The following is a 19,050-nucleotide window of genomic DNA, read 5'->3' as shown; positions in this document are numbered from 1 at the left end:
CGTGCTTGGATAAAAATCTTAACAGTTTGCCATTGGTTACAGTCAGTTCACAAGCAAGCAAAGTGAACTGATCCAATCATGATGGAGAGCAATCTGGAATTATGCATAAAGAGCCACTAACCTTCATACTCTCTGGTCTAAGAAAGCCATTGTTAAGTCTGTATGCCAAAGAGGTAATAAAAAAGGGAAAAGGACCTACATGCACAAAAACATTGATAACATTGCTTTTTGTGATGGCAAAAAAAATGGAAATTGAGGAGAGCCTATCAATTGGGGAATGGCTGAACAAGTGTGTATATGATTGGGATGGAATACTATTATACAATAAGAAATGAAAAATAAGAAAAACTTAAGGCATATATGAACTGATGCAAAGTGAAATAAGTAGAACCAGGAGAACATTGTACCCAGTAACAGGAATATAGTGTGATGATCAGCTGTGATTAACTTAGCTCTTTTCAGCAACACAATGATCCAAGACAAGTACAAAGGAGACATGATGAAAAATGCTACCCATATACAGAGAAGTAATTATAGTGTCTAAAGGCAGATCGAGGCACACAATTTTTTCTTCATTTTTGTGTTTTTTTCTCTGTTCCTTCTTTCACAGCATGACTAATATGGAAATATGTTTTATGTGATTGCACATATATAACATCAAATTGCTTTTTAGGAAAAAGGGAGGAGAGTGGATGGAGGGAGGGAAAAAGATTCGGAACTCAAAATTTTGCAAAAATGATTGTTAAAAATTGTCTTTACATATAGTTGGGAAAAATAAACAATATCCATTTTCCCTGAAGTCACTTAATTGTTCTTGCAAACTCATCATAAGGTGCTACACTTGAATATAATTTTTTAAATTTTCAATAGTATTTCATTTTCCAAATACATGTAAAGATAGTTTTCAACATTTATTTCTTTAAGAGTCTGTGTTCCATATTTTTCTCCTGCCCTCTCTTAACCTCTTGCCTTCCCAAGAATGTAATCAATCTGATGATGGAGGGTAAATATGTGTGCAATTGAAGTTTTTTAAAACAAGAGTTAACAACGGTCCCACTGAAACTCTTTATTTGGAAGATTCTCAAATAAATTTAAAAATTACATTTCTGAGTTTTTGAAGAATGCTGATAGTTTGTATAGATGACCCTTGCATCACTTTTGGCAACAAAACCAGTTTTTAAATGTCTTGCTTATTGTGATGTCTTCATGCTCTCAGTGATTATCTCAAGACATAAATTTATAGATGAGGTTTATTGTTCTGATCTTGATAGTTTTGCATTTTTTTGGATAGCTTCTTGTGAGATCTTAGATTGTTTTTACTTTGTAATTTAGCAGATAAAATGCTGCTACTACAAATAGAAATGTCAGCTGTGCCATTTTCTTGTTTGCTTATTACATTCTTAATTATATATTGTGGTATTATTTATTATGTTAATATTTTAGATTCAGTTATTAAATATTTATTTAAATTAGTTTATTGAAATATTTTATCACCTATTTTTTTCACTGCCTCTTTTCTTCTAGTGAGCCATCCCTTATAATCAAGAATTAAAAAAAAACCCAATCAAGACATCTGACTTTTTATACATAACTATATCGCCTGTCTCCTACCTCTGCAAAGAAGGCATGGAGATACCTTCTCAGATCTCTTTGTAGGAATATGTCAATATAATCTTGTACTATTCAGTTTTGATTGTTTTATTGTTCATATTATTCATATTCAATCTGGTTTCTTTGCCAGGATTGTTTTAAGCTCCTTATCCATTTTTTGATGAGTCTCCCTGATTCCAAGGCCAGCAGTTTTTGCATTATACCATCTAGCTGCCATTTGAAGCTCATCTTCATGAGCTCAGATCTGGCCATAGCCATTGTGTGCTCTGGTAGCTGAGTACCCCGGGCACCAACCTGGGCAAGTCCCTTAACCCCTTTTTGCTTTATTTTCCTCCTAATGAGCTGGAGAAGGAAATGGCAAACTACCATTACTTCAAACAAAACTTACTTCGAATTAGATATCTGTAAGCTCACTTAAAATATAGATACATATAACAAAATATGTTTATATATGCATACATATGTACATGTATATACTTTTAAAACTATAATGTGTTTCAGTATATCGAAAGGAAGTGAATAAATGAGGATTACTTCATTGAGTACCTTGGGGCAAGTATCCATGGTTTTATGATTTTCTCAGCAATACTTAGGCTGTTAGTGCAAGGGACCAGGATGTTGAGTGTCGTTCTGATAGTTATGACAGTAGAATTAAAGAATGAGGGACTGAAGGGTGTTAGCAGAAATATTGTTGAAATGACTGGCCATGACGTGCTCCAAATGGATCGGGAAGCATATGAGGGCTGGGGGAATGAGGAGGAGTCTGATTTCCAGAAGCCATGACAAAAGAAGGTTCAAAGATGTAAGATTGTCAGAGTGCTGAAATATAAGGCAATTGTGATTAGAGCTTGAGGGAGGGTGCTTCAAGCAATCACAAACTTCTCCATAGCATGTTTGGTGGATAGGTCAAATATAACGAAGATGAAGGTAATTGGAGTTAGAAGTCAAATAATTATGTAGCCAGAGGGTCCTATTGGTCATCAGCTTAGATGCTGAAATCATAAAGTGGAGGACAGGAGGTGGCCAGTGGAGGAACATGGGGCCAGGCACTAGAAGGGAGGTAGAAACAAGTCGCACAAAAGAGATGGGGACAGGGTGGCTAAGAGGATGGACTTCAAGCCAACTGATAATAATGGGGAAATGGTCCAGAAGTGCAGCTTTTTTTGCCGTTCCATTCCTGGGGCAGCCCTGTGCTGGGATGGAAGCTGGGAGAGCCTTTCTCCTGGACATTGAGCCTCTTCCGCAGGTGTAAAGTGCAAAGTCTTTGAGGGGAGGGATACAAGAGGCAGGAAAGTTGATGGGCTTCCTAGGGAAAGCCCAATCTCTAGAGTAAGTCTGTACAAACTCTACTTTGGGAAATCTCCCCAATAAGCTCCTTCAGCTTTTGGCCATTTGAAGAGGAAGCTCTTGTTTCTGCTGCTCAGGACGATAAGAAAATCATCCCTGGCTACTCTCAGGGTCTACTCAGCTTTGGATGGAAGGAAAGCTCTAGGAACTCTTATCAATATGTTCTCCTAGTGCTAGTGTCCTTGAATAGGTCATTATGCCCCAAATGGTTATCACCTGCTTTATTTTGTAGCTTTTCTTTCCCAAGACAAATGGGCCTTTTAAAATTCCCCAGGTTTCAGTACTTTTTTTGTGAATTATATAGAAGACCTGCTTTAGTAGAGTAGATCAGTGGCTCAAAGGTCATCTATTTCAGAATCAAACATGAGCTGCTACAACAAGCATTTATTAAGTGTTTTAGGTTGTATATGACAACATGGCCTCATATTTTTATTTCTTATATTGACATGCTAGGTATCCACAAAACAGATTTCTATACTGTATTTTTTGTAAGCTGGAATATCCATACAGTGGGTTTCTTCCACTTGAGAATTCTAGTCATGTTGAGTTGCAGGGATGAGAATGAGTGCAGCTAAGAAAAGCTCCCTCTTAGAAATCCAGCCAACGGAGAGGGGTATCATTTTGTTTTAGCGGGGTACAATCTTTATATAGACTCCATTTTGGGGTCCTAGGGCAGATCTGGACTTCAGTTGCAGAGGTATCTGAAATAAAGAACAGATCAGTTAGAATATGCTGACTTAAGAAAAGCTTGTGCTTTTAGGTTTGATCACCTAAGTCAGAAGTGAAGAAGGATTGCATTTCAGGCCTGGAAACAAGAGAATGGAGCGTCATGTGTGAGAAAGGAAAAGAAAGCTATTTTAGCTACACTTCATAAAGGGGAATAATATGTAATAAAAGCACAAGGGTGGCTTGGAGCTAGGTTGTGAAGGACTCTTAAGTCCCAAGAAAAGGGGTTGATGCTTAACCCTAGAGCCAGGGAGTTTATTGAGAGGGTGAGTTTAAGATCAGTCATCTCTTAGCCTTCCTTTCCCTGTACAATCTACTTATTTCCAGCCTTCCTGACTCATCTTCCTCATCTAGGGATATAAAATGTCTCATATCTGTGGTGGGCTCCTCTTAGATCTGGTGGGTGCCGGAGACCATCCCAAGCACTATAACCTGAAGACTGACTGACTGACATGTTTCTAGAGAAGCCAGTGCTACCATGTCCTTGTTGTATATCTTGCTATTTTAGGGTAAAGTGAACTTCCTCCTTTGTTAAATATTCAGGGATTTGCCTCATTCCACCCCACTGAACCCAACTAAGATGGTCCAAGTCCAAGGCCTTCAACAATAGAAGCCGTGTGTCAGATTCCTTCTTTAGAAAAATTCCCTTGTCACCTGGGTGGAGGATAAATTGCAAAGACTATAAAATACTTTCCCTTTTATTGACAGGAAAACTGAGATCAAATCAGTCAATACTTAAATTACTTCAGGCTATTCACTGGAAGGTCAAATATTGAAGTTTATATACTTTGGCCACATGATGAGAAGGTAGGATTCATTGGAAAACACCCTGATGGGGAAAAGATTGAAAGGAAAAGGAAAAGGGGACTGAGGACAAAATGGAGCAATAGTGTCATGGAAGCAGTGAACATGAGGAGGTTGGATGGAGAGCCATGAGAACAACTGCCCTTCACTCATGTGGTGCATCTGGGATTCCTCTCCCACCTGTGTTCTTGGGAAAGAGCCTAGTGGGGAGATCACTGACCCCGGGGTCAGCAAGAGCTGAGTTCAAATGCAGCTTCAGACATTTACTATCTGAGTGACCCAGGGAAATGGACTTAGCCCCCATTGTCTCAAAAAAAGAAAAAAAAAGAAGAAAAGAGCTGGGATAAAGTAAAGAGGAAGAAGAGCATCAAAAGGATAACTGGAGAAGAAACTTTTCCACAGCAAGGGGAAAGGCTTACCTGGGTCTCAGAGCAAGTTTCAAACTTGAACTTCTGAAGGATCCCAAGCAACGTCAGCTTAATTTCCAGGATGGCCAACTTTGCTCCGATGCAGCTCCGAGGACCGGCCCCAAACGGGAGATAGGTGAAGGGCAGCTGCCGCTGCCTTGCCTCTTGGCTAAACCTGCCAGGTAAGCCGTGCGTGCTCCGTGTCAGCCGCTTCCAAGTCTCTCCTCAGTACCCCCACCTGTCTGAGTGCCTTACTTTAATGTCATGGCAGCTCCCTCAGAGGGAAGCCTCAAGGTTTACAACACTCTTCACCCCATAATGCAAGACACCGGTATTACAAATGCCTGTGGCACCTACTTCGTAGCCCAGAAAATTAGGCCCAGATGGGGGAGTGAATCATTGAGGGTTATAGAGGGTCTGGGTTAAGGCTTAAATCTAGGTCTTTTAGAGTTGTGGTGGATTACGGCATGAATCAGATTTTTGCATCTTTCAGAGCTGTTTTTCTTCACAGAAAGGTAGAACTGGTGTAATAGAGAGCTGGCTTCAGAATGGGAAAGAGCTGATGGTTTCCATCCTTTTCCCTCTAATCTAGTTGTTACAGCTGTGTTGACATATGGACCCTAGGACTCTGGGAAAGTTACAGCCTTTCAGCACTCCAAGGCAAATAGAAACAGGGGCCACTAAACTATGATCCCCGTGGGCCACCTGTTGATTTAGTGGCAAAATGTAATATATCTCTATTTTATTGTATTTTTAATTAGGGTTGGGAGCACTTCGAGTTGCATGTTCTCCAACCAGCTCTCTTTAGACTATTAATTGCAGAGAAGGTGCTGACCTATATTTTAATAGAGTGAATTTCCTCACCTGGGAATTCCCTATACCTAGGAAATCACAAATCTAGTCCCTATTTCTTTTTCTTCAGTGTTGTAGTCATTGTAGAAAGTACTCTCCTGATCTGTTCGCCTTACTTTGATATTATCAGATTTCTCTGAACCTACCTCCTTGTAACTTCTTATGATGTAATAATTTTTTTTACATTCATGTATTTACATACATGTACATTTGTTTAGCTCTTTCCCCAACAGATGGGTAGCCACTTTGTTTCTGGTTCTTCACCACAAAAGAAGCACTGCTATTAATATTTTTTGTGCATTTGGATCTTTTTCCTCTTTCTCTGATCTCTTTGGAGTCTAAGACAAATCTTGGTATTATTGGGGAAAAGAGTATATACGGGTTAGTGGGATTTTGGGTGGTTAGATCTAAAATGCTTTCCAGAATGACTAGACCAACTCACAGCTATACCAACAATGCACTAGTATCCTGGTCCTTTTTGACTGCTTCCAATAATTATTTTCCTTTTTTAAATCATCTTTACCAATCTCAAGGGTGGGAGAAAGAATTTCAGAATTGTCTCAATGTGGATTTATCTTGTTTTTAGTGACTTGGAGCATTTTTTCTTAGGGTTGTTGATAATTTGCTTTTTATTTATTATTATTTTTTGCTAAGGCAATTGGGGTTAAGTGACTTTCCCAGGGTCACACAGCTAGGACGTAGTAAGTATCTGAGGCCAGATTTGAACTTAGGTCCTCCTGACTTCAGGGCTGGTGCTCTATCCATTGCACTATCTAACTGCCCCAATAACTTGCTTTGTAAAAAAGAGCTTTTTTTTTGAGAGTTGCCTCTTCATATCCTTTGATCCTTTGTCTATTGGATAATGTCTCCCAGACACAGGTTAATTCATTGACCTAAGGTCACTCAGTAAGTTGTGATATAGGGAATTCAAGTCTCTTGCCTCCTAATGCATGACTTTCCCCCCTATTCCACCTTGCTGCTTGGAAACACTTTGATTTATGAAATAGGCTCTACACATAGATTATGCAAAGGTAAATTTCTTGTCTGCCCTTATTGGAATTATGATTTCTGAATGAGACGCTATAGTCAGGGTCCTGAGAGTCAGTCACTTCTATTTCCATGGGTAAAGTAGAACTTCATAAGATAGTTTTTGAAAGGGAAGATGGGGGAGAAGGAAATTTCCTACCTCTCTGGGATAAAGCTCTCTGGGTTTGGCCAGTATTCCGGATTGTGATGCAGATAGCCAACAGCTATTTCCACAATAGTCCCAGCGGGGATACAGAGGCCCATCATCTCACAGTCTTTTGCCGCTTCACGAGTGAACCTACCATGGACAAATGATCAGAGAGACTCAGATGCTAACACTGGACTTTGAGGATCCATCTTTTAACTGTATGACCGATGAAAGATGTGGTTCCACTGAAACAAATCAAGGGCAAGGACAATGTATTTATGTGGGCCAGAGTTATAAGATGACTATGGAATGATTAGAAAAATATTTTTTTCCTCTTCTGTCTGGTATACAGGGAAATGTAGAAATCTGGTCATATCACACCTCGTACCCAAACATCTTTAGCAACTTATTCAGGTCTATCAATATAGACTCCTTTTTCTGGTTTTCAAGGCTTTTTGGAATCTAAAGCCATAATTCCAATCAACTTGAGATGCAAAATGTCATTTGCATTCAGAAAGAGAACTATAGATACTGAATGTGGATTGAAGCATAGTATTTTTACCTTTTTTTGTTTGTTTTTTCTTGTGTTTTTTTCCCTTTTAGTCTGATTCGTTTTGCACAACATGACAAATATGGAAATATTTAAAAGAACTGCACACATTTAACCCATATCAGATTTCCGGCTGTCTTTAGGAAGGGCAGCGATAAGGGAGAGAGGGAGAAAAAATTGGAGCACAAAGTCTTACAAAAATAAATGTTGAAAACTATCTTTATATGTATTTGGAAAATAAAATACTATTGAGGAAAAAAAAGATCTAAAGCCACTCTGTCTTTCTTTCCTTCTTCAAATGCTTGCATAAGCACAAGCCAGATATGGAGATCAGGGAATTTCCTTAAATTTTCACATCTGGGAGAGCCTGCCTCTCCTCAACCTTCATGAAAAGTTGAAATCATTTCCACAAGTTGTGGCAAGATTTCAACAATATATTGGGCCCTATGCCCTTTAGTTTTTAAAAATCTCATACCACACCCTCAAAGGCTCTATTCTCCCTTGTATTTTAAGTTAAGTCATCAGAGATTATCTCGGGCTTCTTCCATCCCTGCAAAATTACAGGGCCCAATTTTTTGGGGGTTTGATTATTTGTTCCCTATCTTTATAAAATGTAATCCTCTATGGAGGATGTATTTTAGTGCATTGTTGCTATCTTTTATAAAACTAGTTGAACATATTGCTCACTATATCACTTCCACTCTATTAAATAAAAGAGTATGTGATCAGTTTTGGTTTAAGTTCAGCTTAAAAGATAGGAATAATAAGCTTTTCTGGTCAGGCATGGAGTATACCTGGTGAAAATCGGTAAGGATATATTTCAGTGTTATTTTATTTTTCCAAATACACATAAAGATAGTTTTCAACATTCATTTTTGTAAGATTTTATATTCCAAATTTTTCTCTCTTTCTTACCATCCCCCAAGACAGCAAGCAATCTGATATGGGTTAAACACATATAATCCTTTTAAACATATTTCTATATTTGCCATATGGTGTAAGAAAAATCAGACTAAAAGAGAAAAAAAACACAAAAAAGAAAATACAAGCAAGCAAACCAGCAAAAGCAGGTAAAAATACTATGCTTCAATTCACATTCAGTCTCCAAAAGTTCTCTCTCTGGATATGGATGGCATTTTCTATTGGAATTGTTCCAAATCACTGCCTTGCTGAAAAGAGTCAAGTCCATCACAGTTGATCATAATAAGCTTGTTCTTACTGTGTACAATGATCTCCTGGTTCTGCTCCCTTCATTCAGCATCAGTTCATGTAGGTCTCTCCAGGCCTCTCTAAAATCATCCTGCTGATCATTCCTTAATATTCCATGCTTTTCATATAGCATAATTTATTCTGCCATTCTCCAAATGATGCACTCAGTTTCCAGAGTCTCACCATTACAAAAAGGAAAGGGCTGCCACAAACATTTCTGCACATATGGGTCCTTTCCCCTTTTTTATGATCTCATTGGGATACAGTTGGTAAGGATATATTTGCACAAAGTTGAATGCTGTATAAATATAATAAATATAATATAAATATCAGGCCCTAGTGGGATATGTGAAGAAATGTCCTTCCTGTCTTTTAATGGAGATATGGGTAACTATGAGTGTGGAAATTTGTATATGATTCCAAATGTGGCTAATGTGTCAGCAGATTATAAAGGAAAGCTGTAGGATAGTTAGGACTATGCTTGGTAATAACTATGATGATAAAAATAAAAGATATGAATACAACTTTGGAAAAAAATGTATTTGCTTAGTTCTTACAAATCAAATCAAAAAAATTGAAAAAAAATGTATTTGCTTAGTTCTTACAAATCAAATCAAAAAAATCAAAACTATCTTTTCCCTGAAAAAAGAAAGGGGAGGAAGAAAACTGCCCCCCATATATTCTTTAATAAACATCATAGACATCAGTTACCATATAGAAAGACGACTAACAGTAAAGATGACCAGAAGTCCACTGGAGACAAAAAAAAAAAAGATTTGTGACCTGTATATACAAATATATGAAGAGTGAGTGATGAGGTGATGAACTAGAAATCTTAATTCAAGAAGACAATCTGGGCCTTGTAGATATCGTGGACTGGGTTGGAGAGAACCTGTGATTGAATATGGCTGTGGAAGGGTTTGCTATCCTTTATTCAAAAGGAAAAAAGATAATAGAAGTATAAGAGTAGCTTTGTGTAATCAGATCATATATTCGTGGAAGAACTAGATTAAAGGGAAAATGATGGAAAACATTTGGGTAAAGATCAAAAAATGACAGAATATTCTGATTGGAATATACTGGCAGCACCTGAACGGTATATCTGCTTTAGTCTATCTCGTTGATCAACTTCTCTTTCTTTTAGTCATTACCAACATCGTTTGGATGATTACTATTTTGCCCTATCTGGATGGATAGGTGGTGCAGTGGATAGAGTTCTGAGCCCAAGGTCAATAAGACTCATCTTCCTGAGTCCAAATCCGGCCTCAGACACTTACTAACTGTGTGATTCTGGGCAAGTCACTTTGTCTTTTCTTCTTCTGTAAAATGAGCTGGAGAAGGAAATGGCAAATAACTCCAGTGTCCTTGCCAAGAAAGCCCCAGTGAGGTCTTGGAGAGTTAGACATGACTGAAACTACTCCACAAACAACACTTTGTCATATAATTTGATGTACCTCCAGGGACTTCCTTCCCACTGTTGTTCATTATTCTCACGGGAAACTTTGAGGACCAGTACCCTTCACCTAGGGAATCTTTTCTGGCAGTGGTTAGTAGAACTCTTGGTAGGCTGAAACTCCTCAAATGAATACACAGTTTTGTGTGTGAGAAAAAATTTATTGGAACTATTTAATGAGAACATAAGGACATTTTTTAACAAGGGCATTGGGAAATTACTAGCTCAGGACAAACATACACATTTTTTGGGGTAAGGCAATTGGGGCTAAGTGATTTGTTTTGCTGAGAAGAGTCAAGTCCTTTACAGCTGATCATCATGCAGGTTCTAAAAGCTGAATCAGAAGAGGCTGATGTGAACTGATGCTGAATGAAGGGAGCAGAACCAGGAGAACATTGTACACAGCAACAGTAAGCTTATGATGATCAGCTGTGATGGATTTGACTCTTGTCAGCAAGGCAATGATTCAGAACAATTCCAGTAGAAAATGCCAGAGAGAAAACTTTGGAGGCCGAATGTGGATTGAAGCATGATAATTTCACCTTTTTTTGTTGGCTTGCTTGTTTGTATCCAGTAGGCCACTCCACCACCCCCATATAAACCTATTTTAAAAAATAATACCTGTATGATGAGAATAGAATCCTCAGCAATAAGATTAAAAATATATGACACAATTATTTCAGGGATATAAGCAATGGCTCTTTCTCCTGCACCTGGCTGGGCTTTCCTTGAGATCATGGGGAGAGAGAGAAAGAAAAGGAGAGGAAGAAGGAAGGAGAGACTGTTTCTGTTTTAGAAGTGGAGAGACACCATTACATTCTGCAATAGAAAGAGACAGGGACAGGAAGAGAAAGAGGAGAGACAGAAGAGAAGAAAACAGAAGTCCTGTGTCTTTAAATGTGGTACTATTTCTGGCCAAGTCAGGTATCCTGCTAGGCTCCCTACCTACTCAACTTTACTTTCTTGAAAACCATTGGTAACAGATGGCAGTCTCTTTCAGGTCTGAAGGTCAGTGGAGATCTCTACCCCCTTTTCCAAGGAAGAAGTCAGTTTTGAATCAAGTGAATCCCACCTTATTCCTAAATAGAAATCCTTCCCTTTGTTCTGGTTAACCTACAATGTTGGGGACCACACTTTCTGAGACTTATTCTTCTGGTTAAAACTGCAAAGAAAAAATGAGCTATCATGATAATAACTGGCATTTGTAGAGCATTTTAAAGTTTGTAAAATACTTTTTACCTATTATCTAATTTGTGCCTCCCAGTAGCCCTGTGAGGTAGGGGATAAGTATTATCCCAGTTTTATAGATGAGAAAATTGCTACCACAGGGCAAGAGCCAGAATTTGAAATCCTGCTTTGCTAACTCCAGTTTCAAGATGCTGTCTGCTTCAGCCTGCTCCCTCCCACAAAATTCTCTTCTCCGTGCTCCCTTTCCCCATTCCAAGCAGCTAGCAGGTAACAGGGTGGCAGCTCAGCTGCTCCTTCCCACACTGCCAAAGAGCCTCCGGTTGATAAGCTCTACTTAACATTTGTGTCACCTGCAGCTTTGATAAGCGTGTCATCTATTTCTTAATCTAAGTCACTGATAAAACATGAGCGGCCCAGGACAAAGGACGGATCCTTGTGGAACTCCCTGCCGAAGGGTGTTAATGATTAGTGACCCTTTGGGCCTAGTCTTTCAAACACTTTGGAACACTGCTGTTATCTAGCCCTGTCTCTCCCAGAATGTTGCGCTTTGTCTAAAACCATCTTGGTGGATTGTGTCTGCAGCAGCCCCTGAGTGACCACGAGTCTTGTAACGAGGTGGGCTGAACTGGCTCGCGGTGAAGCCATGTTTGTGCCTGGTCATCACCGCTTCCCTTTCTGAATCCAACAAACATTTTTTAATAATAACAATATGTGCTAAATGTACTTTGCATGTATTTTCTCCAAATGTAATAAGTCTTGTAAACCTTATTTAAAAAGGGGAGGATCTTGTTGATGGGAAATGCTGACATCTAAATTCCCTTGGAGGAAGGAGAAACAATTGTGCAGTGTGTGTACCTGAGAAAGACAGAAACAGAAAGAGTGAGAAGGAGGGAGAGAGACACACACAGACAGAAGGAGAGATGAAAAAGGCCACAGACAGAGACAGAGAGACAGAAACAGAGAGGGAGACAGAAGGAGAGACAGAGACATTCAGAAACACACACAGAGAGAATGAGACAGACAGACAGACAGACAGACAGATACACGCAGAGGCAGAGAGACAAAGAGAGGGGGAGATTTGGATTGGATAATTTAAGAGATCTCTTCCACTTTCAATCTTATATCCTTAATGGAAATCGGGGACAGCTGGGTGGTGCAGTGGATAGAGCACCGGGCTGGACTCGGTTCATATCTGCTCCCAGACCTGCTAGCTGTGATCCTGGGTGGGTCACTCTGCCCAGAAAACCCCAAATGGGTTTCTAAAAAGTCGGACACAATTGAAAACTGCCTCAATGACCAGATGAGGAAGGTAAGAATCAGATTAATGGCCTTGCCCTGAATCGCCCAGCTAGTGTCTGAGGAGGGACCCCAACCCAGATATTCCCAGCGACTGTCCGGTGCTCTGTCCACTGTGACACACCATCTCTTTGCCACGTTCCAAGAGGAATCACAGAATCTCTGAGCTGGAAGAGACTTTGGTCCAACACTGTCTGAATATGAATTCCCTCTGTGACCAGTAATGAGGAAATTGCCCCTCCTGGAGCAGTGGGTGCTATTTGGGGACCTCCCTGATTATTAGAAAGTTCTCTTTCACATCAAACCGATGCTCCTGCCTAATGGGAAGGAAGGAAGCATCTGCCCAGTGCTGGGCAGCCTTTGGGGATGCGGATACAAGAGAGACAGCCAGCCTTCCAGCTCTCTTTTTAATGGAGGGAGAAAGCACCCAAAGGGAGCAGAAGAGAGGGGAGGGGGAGTGAAATCCAGAGAAAGTCCGGAATCGGGCTAGGAGGGGAATGAAGGCCCGCCTGGGCTTGTCAGCAAAATGGAGGCTCTGGGAGGAGCCGGCTGCTGGGAGGGGGTGATGAACAGGCTGCCAGAGTGAGTTGCCCTTCTGGGGTCAAGCAGAACCAGTCTAATCTTTCTTCTGCATGAGGAAACATGATCTAAGCCGTAGAATAACAAAGCAGATGCTACAGTGAAGGATTTTACAGTACCTGCTGCTAGATGATGAACATTCATCGAGATCAGCTACGTTTTAGTTGCTATTATCCATTTGAAAAGCTGTTTGGAAAAGTAGCTTCAAGTTTGTACAATTCCCTCTTTTTTTAAAAAAAAAAAAGGCAAACGGTACATCTTAATGATGTTCATGTCTAGAAAATTAATTCCTTAAAGTGCTGAGTCGAACATATGGTATGCGATTAAATCAGTTTGTCTTACTCCTGTTTACAGAGCCCTGAATCTGATCACTTCTTTGTTCACTCTGAAGAGCCACTTATTGGGGGAAATCTGAGAGAAGCCTGTAGGACACCAGCCCCTGCCTTCCAGGCACCTACTTTTAATTGGTGGAGGTTAAATAAAAACTCATTAAACCTATTCTACCAAGGGGAATGGAAGTTCCCTGAAGGCAGGAGCTCTCAGTCTTGCCTTTATATGACCCAGCACTTGTCATCTTGACTTGGTCATAATAGAAGCTTAATATGTTCATTAGATTAAATCTGTTGAATTGAATTACCAAATTATACATTAAAAAGTTCCAAAATAGAATATGAAATGAAATTTCAGCTATTAAGTCCTGAAGCACAATATAGCACCAATTGATATAGTCACTTGTGGCAAACACATCCATGATATGATTATATCATAACGACCCTCAGAATTGTAGTGCAAGTATTATTAGTATGGCTTTACAAATGAGAAAGATGAAATTCATACAGGTTAAGGAACTGAGCTAATAAACAGCATCCCCCAGGAGTCTTAAGATTTGGGTTTTTCTTTTACTTTGTCCTTTCATCAACTCCCTAAAATGGAAAGCAATACTGAAGATGCAGTCTGACCAGGTCTGCCTCGTATAATAAGTACAGTCAGACTATCATTGCCCTATTCCTGAAAAAAGAGCTCAAGATTGCTTTAGTTATTTTGGCTGTCATATTATATTATTGACATAGTTTGTAATCCAACAAAACTTCCAGATCTTTCCCCAGAAAACTTTGATCTGACCTGATATTTCTGAGATCATTTTTTTTTTGAACCCAAGGAATAAGGCCACATTTAGCCTCATTGAATTTCATCTTGTCAGTTTTAACTTACCTAAAAGCTGGTGGGTACATCCTCAAGGTCTCTGCAATCACCATTTCCAGGTAGGGTAATTCTTCTTCCAGGGTGGAGAATTTAAGTTCAGTCTGCAAGAAAGGCACAAGAAAAAGAAAGCTGTGTTAAAATGGTTCCAATAATGCTTAACTTTTCCATTTTCTTTCAAGTTGGAATCCTGCCACAGATGTTTAAATAAGAACTTTTCCATTTACAAGCAAATAACAATACAAATCTCAATAGAAGAGTGTATAGACAGTTCTCCTATACTGGAATTACATTGTATTCAGGGTTGCTTAAAACAAACAAGCTGACACCTGGAGCTTAAAAATCTCTGGATCAAAACCCAAACAAACCAAAACAAAGAAGCAAAGAAAAATAATCTGTGGGTCATCAGGATTTCAAAGGACTCATGATGAAACTTACTCCCCATCTTCTAAAAGGGTAGTGGTAGATTGATACATATTGTTTTTTCAACATGAAAATTTATCTTGTTTATTTGTTACAAAGGAAGGAAATAATATCGTTTTTGTTGTTGTCGTTGTTGATTTAAAACGTTAAATAAAAGAGAAATCTCTGGGTCATAATGTGATCCTTGTGAAACAGCCTGGTATTTTGGAAAATTAATGGAACTATTGTCAGGAGAGCTAAGTTTGTGTTCTGGCTTTATAAGCGTAATAGCCATGTAAACCTAGACATGGATGATAATGCTGGAGATGGACACAGGAAGATCTGAGTTCAAATTTTGACCCTGTAGCTTATTAAGCCATGTGACCCTAGATAAGTCACTTAATTCCTTTAGGCAGAGGCTAACAGATTCACAGTTCTAGGATGTTGTAATATTCCAAACCATTGTCCTTGCTGTTTTTTTTAATACACGGTTCCATTTCCCATCTCCATACCTTTGAACAGGTTGTCCCCCAACCCTAGAATACATTCTCTCTTCACTTCAGCTTCTTTGAATCTCTAACTTTCCTTAAACCTGAAATGTATTCCGATCCTTGAAATGTTTACCAGTACCCTCTTTCTGCCCTAAATTACCTTATATATTTTAAATTTATTTATCTGTATAAATGTTGTTTCCCTTAAATAGCATGTAAATGAAAAATTTCCTTTTATTAAGGAATGTGTTAATAAATATTTAACAACAGACTCTCCAAAAAAAAAAAAAAAGAAAGAAAAGAAAAAGAAAAAATACACACATCACACTTTCAGGCTTAATCTGCATTATTCTATTCTCTATTACTTCCTTTGACAAGTAACAAACAACAAAACAAGCCCTTGTGTGTAGCATTTGTCTATTTCTGAGGTATAAACGCTTACCCTGAAAATTTAACAATCGACTTTCAAATGATAGAAGCTGGCCCCAATGGTGTGCCATTGCTTTTATTTATTTTGTATACACTTAGCTGTGCACCTGTCTGTGATCTCCCCAGACATGTGGAGAGGGCAGAAATTGTTTAATTATTGTCTTTTGTATAGCTCGCACTGTGCATGGCACATAGTAGGCACTTAATAAATGCATTGTGAATGAATGAAATAGCACGGACCAAATGACCTCTAAATGTCTTTCATATGATCCAAGTGCTTATGATCTAATCTATAAATTTGCAAATGCAAATGCCATCCAAATGCGATTTAGTCTGGGCTGGCAGGAGAGGGGCCAACCCAGGGGAGAGGCAGAAGGGAGGGCGGTTCACAAGTCCACCTAAGTTACTTCTAAGCTTTTGGAGAAGCTGGGGACAAAAGCTTCGTGGACTGGGTCTGCCAGCAGAGGGCAGCAAGAGCACATGCCAGCGAGCCTGAGTCCTTGCTTCTCTCCCCAGTTCTATAGTTTAATAGCTGGGAATGTCCCTTAGCCTGTCTGAAAGGGAACTTCCGTTTCCTTATCTGAATAATGAGGTGATAACATTTGCCATATATGTGTATAGGTATATGCTTGTGTGTGTGTGTGTGTGTATATATATATATATATACACACACACATATGTATTTATAGAAATATTTATATTTATCACTATCTCAGATATTAATCTGTGATGATGACATGATGTAGGGATAGGAAGGACACCAACCATTCTGTAAATACAAAAATAAAAATGACATAGTCTCTACCTTCAATAAACTCATATTCTATTATGAGAAAATGATATATACACAAATAATTAAAACTAATATATATATATATATATATATATATATATATATATATATAATATAAACTATAGTTTTAGGCACTTGCTTGCATATTCTCCGAAGTTAAGTGACTTGGCTAGTCACTTAGGTTGAGTCACAGATACATATGTCCACAAATATTGCGTCCACACATCCATCTCACTGTGTCAGTATGTATTAGGGGCTGGTCTGGAGGCCATCTCTGTTCCTTTGCCACTCTGCATTTCTGGAATAGCATTTATAAATCCCCATATCAATGACAGGGTTTTTGGTTGGGCTTTCTTTGATCTGCATCTTTGATCTCATTGGTGTAAAGAACACCCAGAGAAGGAACTTCCCCCCTCCGTAGAGATCAAAAACTACTCTGTACTATCTTGGCTCAGAAAGTTGCTTCTGTTTGGAATCGCCAGTCAAACGTGGAATTTGAATCCGTGTCTTCCTGTCTCAGTGGCCAGCTCTATCCCAGAAGGGTACGTTGTCCCCTTCAAATGTGAAATTTTGTATTCTAATCCTTTGTGTTCCCTTAGCACTTAGTTGCTGAAACTCTTGCTTTGGTGCTCTAAATACTTAGGACTCTTTCACCAGCATAAATTGAAACCCTTATGTGACCTAAGAGACAATCTTTGATCTGGACCAAAAACCCAAATCATTACCCTGTGGCCAACCTGGTGATGATCTTGGATTAGGTGGTCCTCGGGGTAATAGATATGTAGTCTGTCTCTGGCCTGTACCTGAAGCCTTCCCAGCTTCATGGCACCTGTCAGGGTCTGCCCTTCAAGACTCTAGGGTCACCTCCATGGCACTCCATAGGCTTGGATGGAATCGGATTATATTAGCTGAATTATATTTTCATACCAATATTCTTGTACTTGATTGTTGCTACATTTACTCAAAACTACATGCTGGAACCTTCTAACAGTGAGTCGACGGACAGAGGGGCAGAAATACTGAGGATTTTATGGGCAGGACCCAAGGCAAGAATAGAAGCTGGGTGTGGTTGGTACATTCATGGCATGTGCTCCCTAGGACACACAGAGATACATACTCCCACAACTGCTGCATCCACACCCCCATCCCATTGGATTCTACTTACTGTCTTATCCTGAAATTTTAGTACTTTTCCTTAGAATTATGGAACCACAAGGGACTTTTTTGAGTTCACCACATCCCCTATTTTATTGGAATAGAGGCCTCCAACAGGGACTTGCCCCAAATTAGGCAGCTGGTGGATAACAGAAGTAGATCTCCAACTTGGCCTCTTAATTCCTGGTCTGGGCTTTTTCTATCCTGAAACTCCCACAGGATCTGACGCCTTGCAGCCCTGGTGAAGACTGGAGAAGTAGAGCAATAACCCTCTGCTCCTACCTCACCTTCCTTCTGTAGGACATTTATAGCAAAAATAATGATAACCAAGAGTTAATGATAATTTACAACTTGACATTTGTAGGTCTCACTTTAGATTTACAGATGACCTCATCTGATCATCATAACCATTTGAAAAGTCATGCAAACCAAGCTTGGTTATTATCCTCTTTTTCCAAAGGAGGAAACAGGCTTAGGAAGATCGAGTGACCTGCTGAAGGTTAATTTGGTAGTGTATGGCAGAGTCAGGACTCAAGGAGATGATGAAATATGATGATGATGTTGATGATGATTTTGATGATGATGATGTTGATGATGATGATAATGATGAAATGATGATGATGATGATGAAATGAGAATATAGATCATGATGTTGATCATGATGATGATGACGAAATGATAATGTTGATCATGATGATGATGTTGACGATGATGATGATGATGTTGATGATGATGATGATGAAGATAATGAAATGATGATGTTGATGATGATGAAGATGATGAAATGATGATGTTGATGGTGATAATATTGATGATGATGCTGATGCTTATATGATGCTTATGCTGCTGCTGTTGATGATGAAGTTGATGGTGTTGATGATGATGATGTTGATGATGCTGATGATACTGATCATGCTTATGCTGCTGTTGCTGCTGTTGATGATGATGTTGATGTTGATAATGATGAGGTTGAGGTTGATGTTGATAATGTTGATGGTGATGATGTTGATATTGATGAGGCTTCTGCTGTTACTGCTGCTGCTGTTGATGATGACGATGATGATGATGACGATGATGATGTTGATGACAATGTTGATGATATTGATGACATTGATGACGTTGATGATGGTGATGATGTTGATGACAATGACTAGCCATTATATAACACTGTGGGTTTGCAAAATGATTTATGTATATTAATCCTTCCATCAACCCTGGAAGGTTTGGTGCTACTATTGTCTCCATTTTACAAATAACAAAACTGAGGTACAGAGAGGCTAGGTGATTTGCTATGGGTACCATAGGTAGGGGATATCAGAGACAGGATTCAAACTCAATTCTTCTGGACTTCAAGTCTAGCACACTGCCTGTCAAGGAAGTAGGA

General features: G+C 39.2%; 1 protein-coding gene across 3 annotated transcripts in view; it reads right to left on the bottom strand.

Annotated features, from left to right (window-relative positions):
* Nucleotides 1-3,257: 3,257 nt before the first annotated feature.
* TBXAS1 (thromboxane A synthase 1) overlaps nt 3,258-19,050 on the bottom strand; it is a 217,721-nt gene continuing 201,928 nt past the window's right edge. For all 3 annotated transcript variants that reach the window (XM_012551074.3, XM_012551075.3, XM_012551076.3), the window contains 4 exons: nt 14,409-14,500; nt 6,934-7,071; nt 4,908-5,070; nt 3,258-3,659 (listed from right to left, as the gene is read on the bottom strand). In XM_012551074.3, the coding sequence (XP_012406528.1) occupies nt 3,585-3,659; nt 4,908-5,070; nt 6,934-7,071; nt 14,409-14,500 (468 nt within the window). In that variant the 3' untranslated portion in view covers nt 3,258-3,584. The remainder of the gene's footprint in view (nt 3,660-4,907; nt 5,071-6,933; nt 7,072-14,408; nt 14,501-19,050) is intronic.

This window comes from Sarcophilus harrisii, chromosome 5 (assembly GCF_902635505.1).
Source record: "Sarcophilus harrisii chromosome 5, mSarHar1.11, whole genome shotgun sequence".
Lineage (NCBI taxonomy): Eukaryota > Metazoa > Chordata > Mammalia > Dasyuromorphia > Dasyuridae > Sarcophilus > Sarcophilus harrisii.
This window is presented reverse-complemented; position numbering and strand designations above follow the sequence as displayed.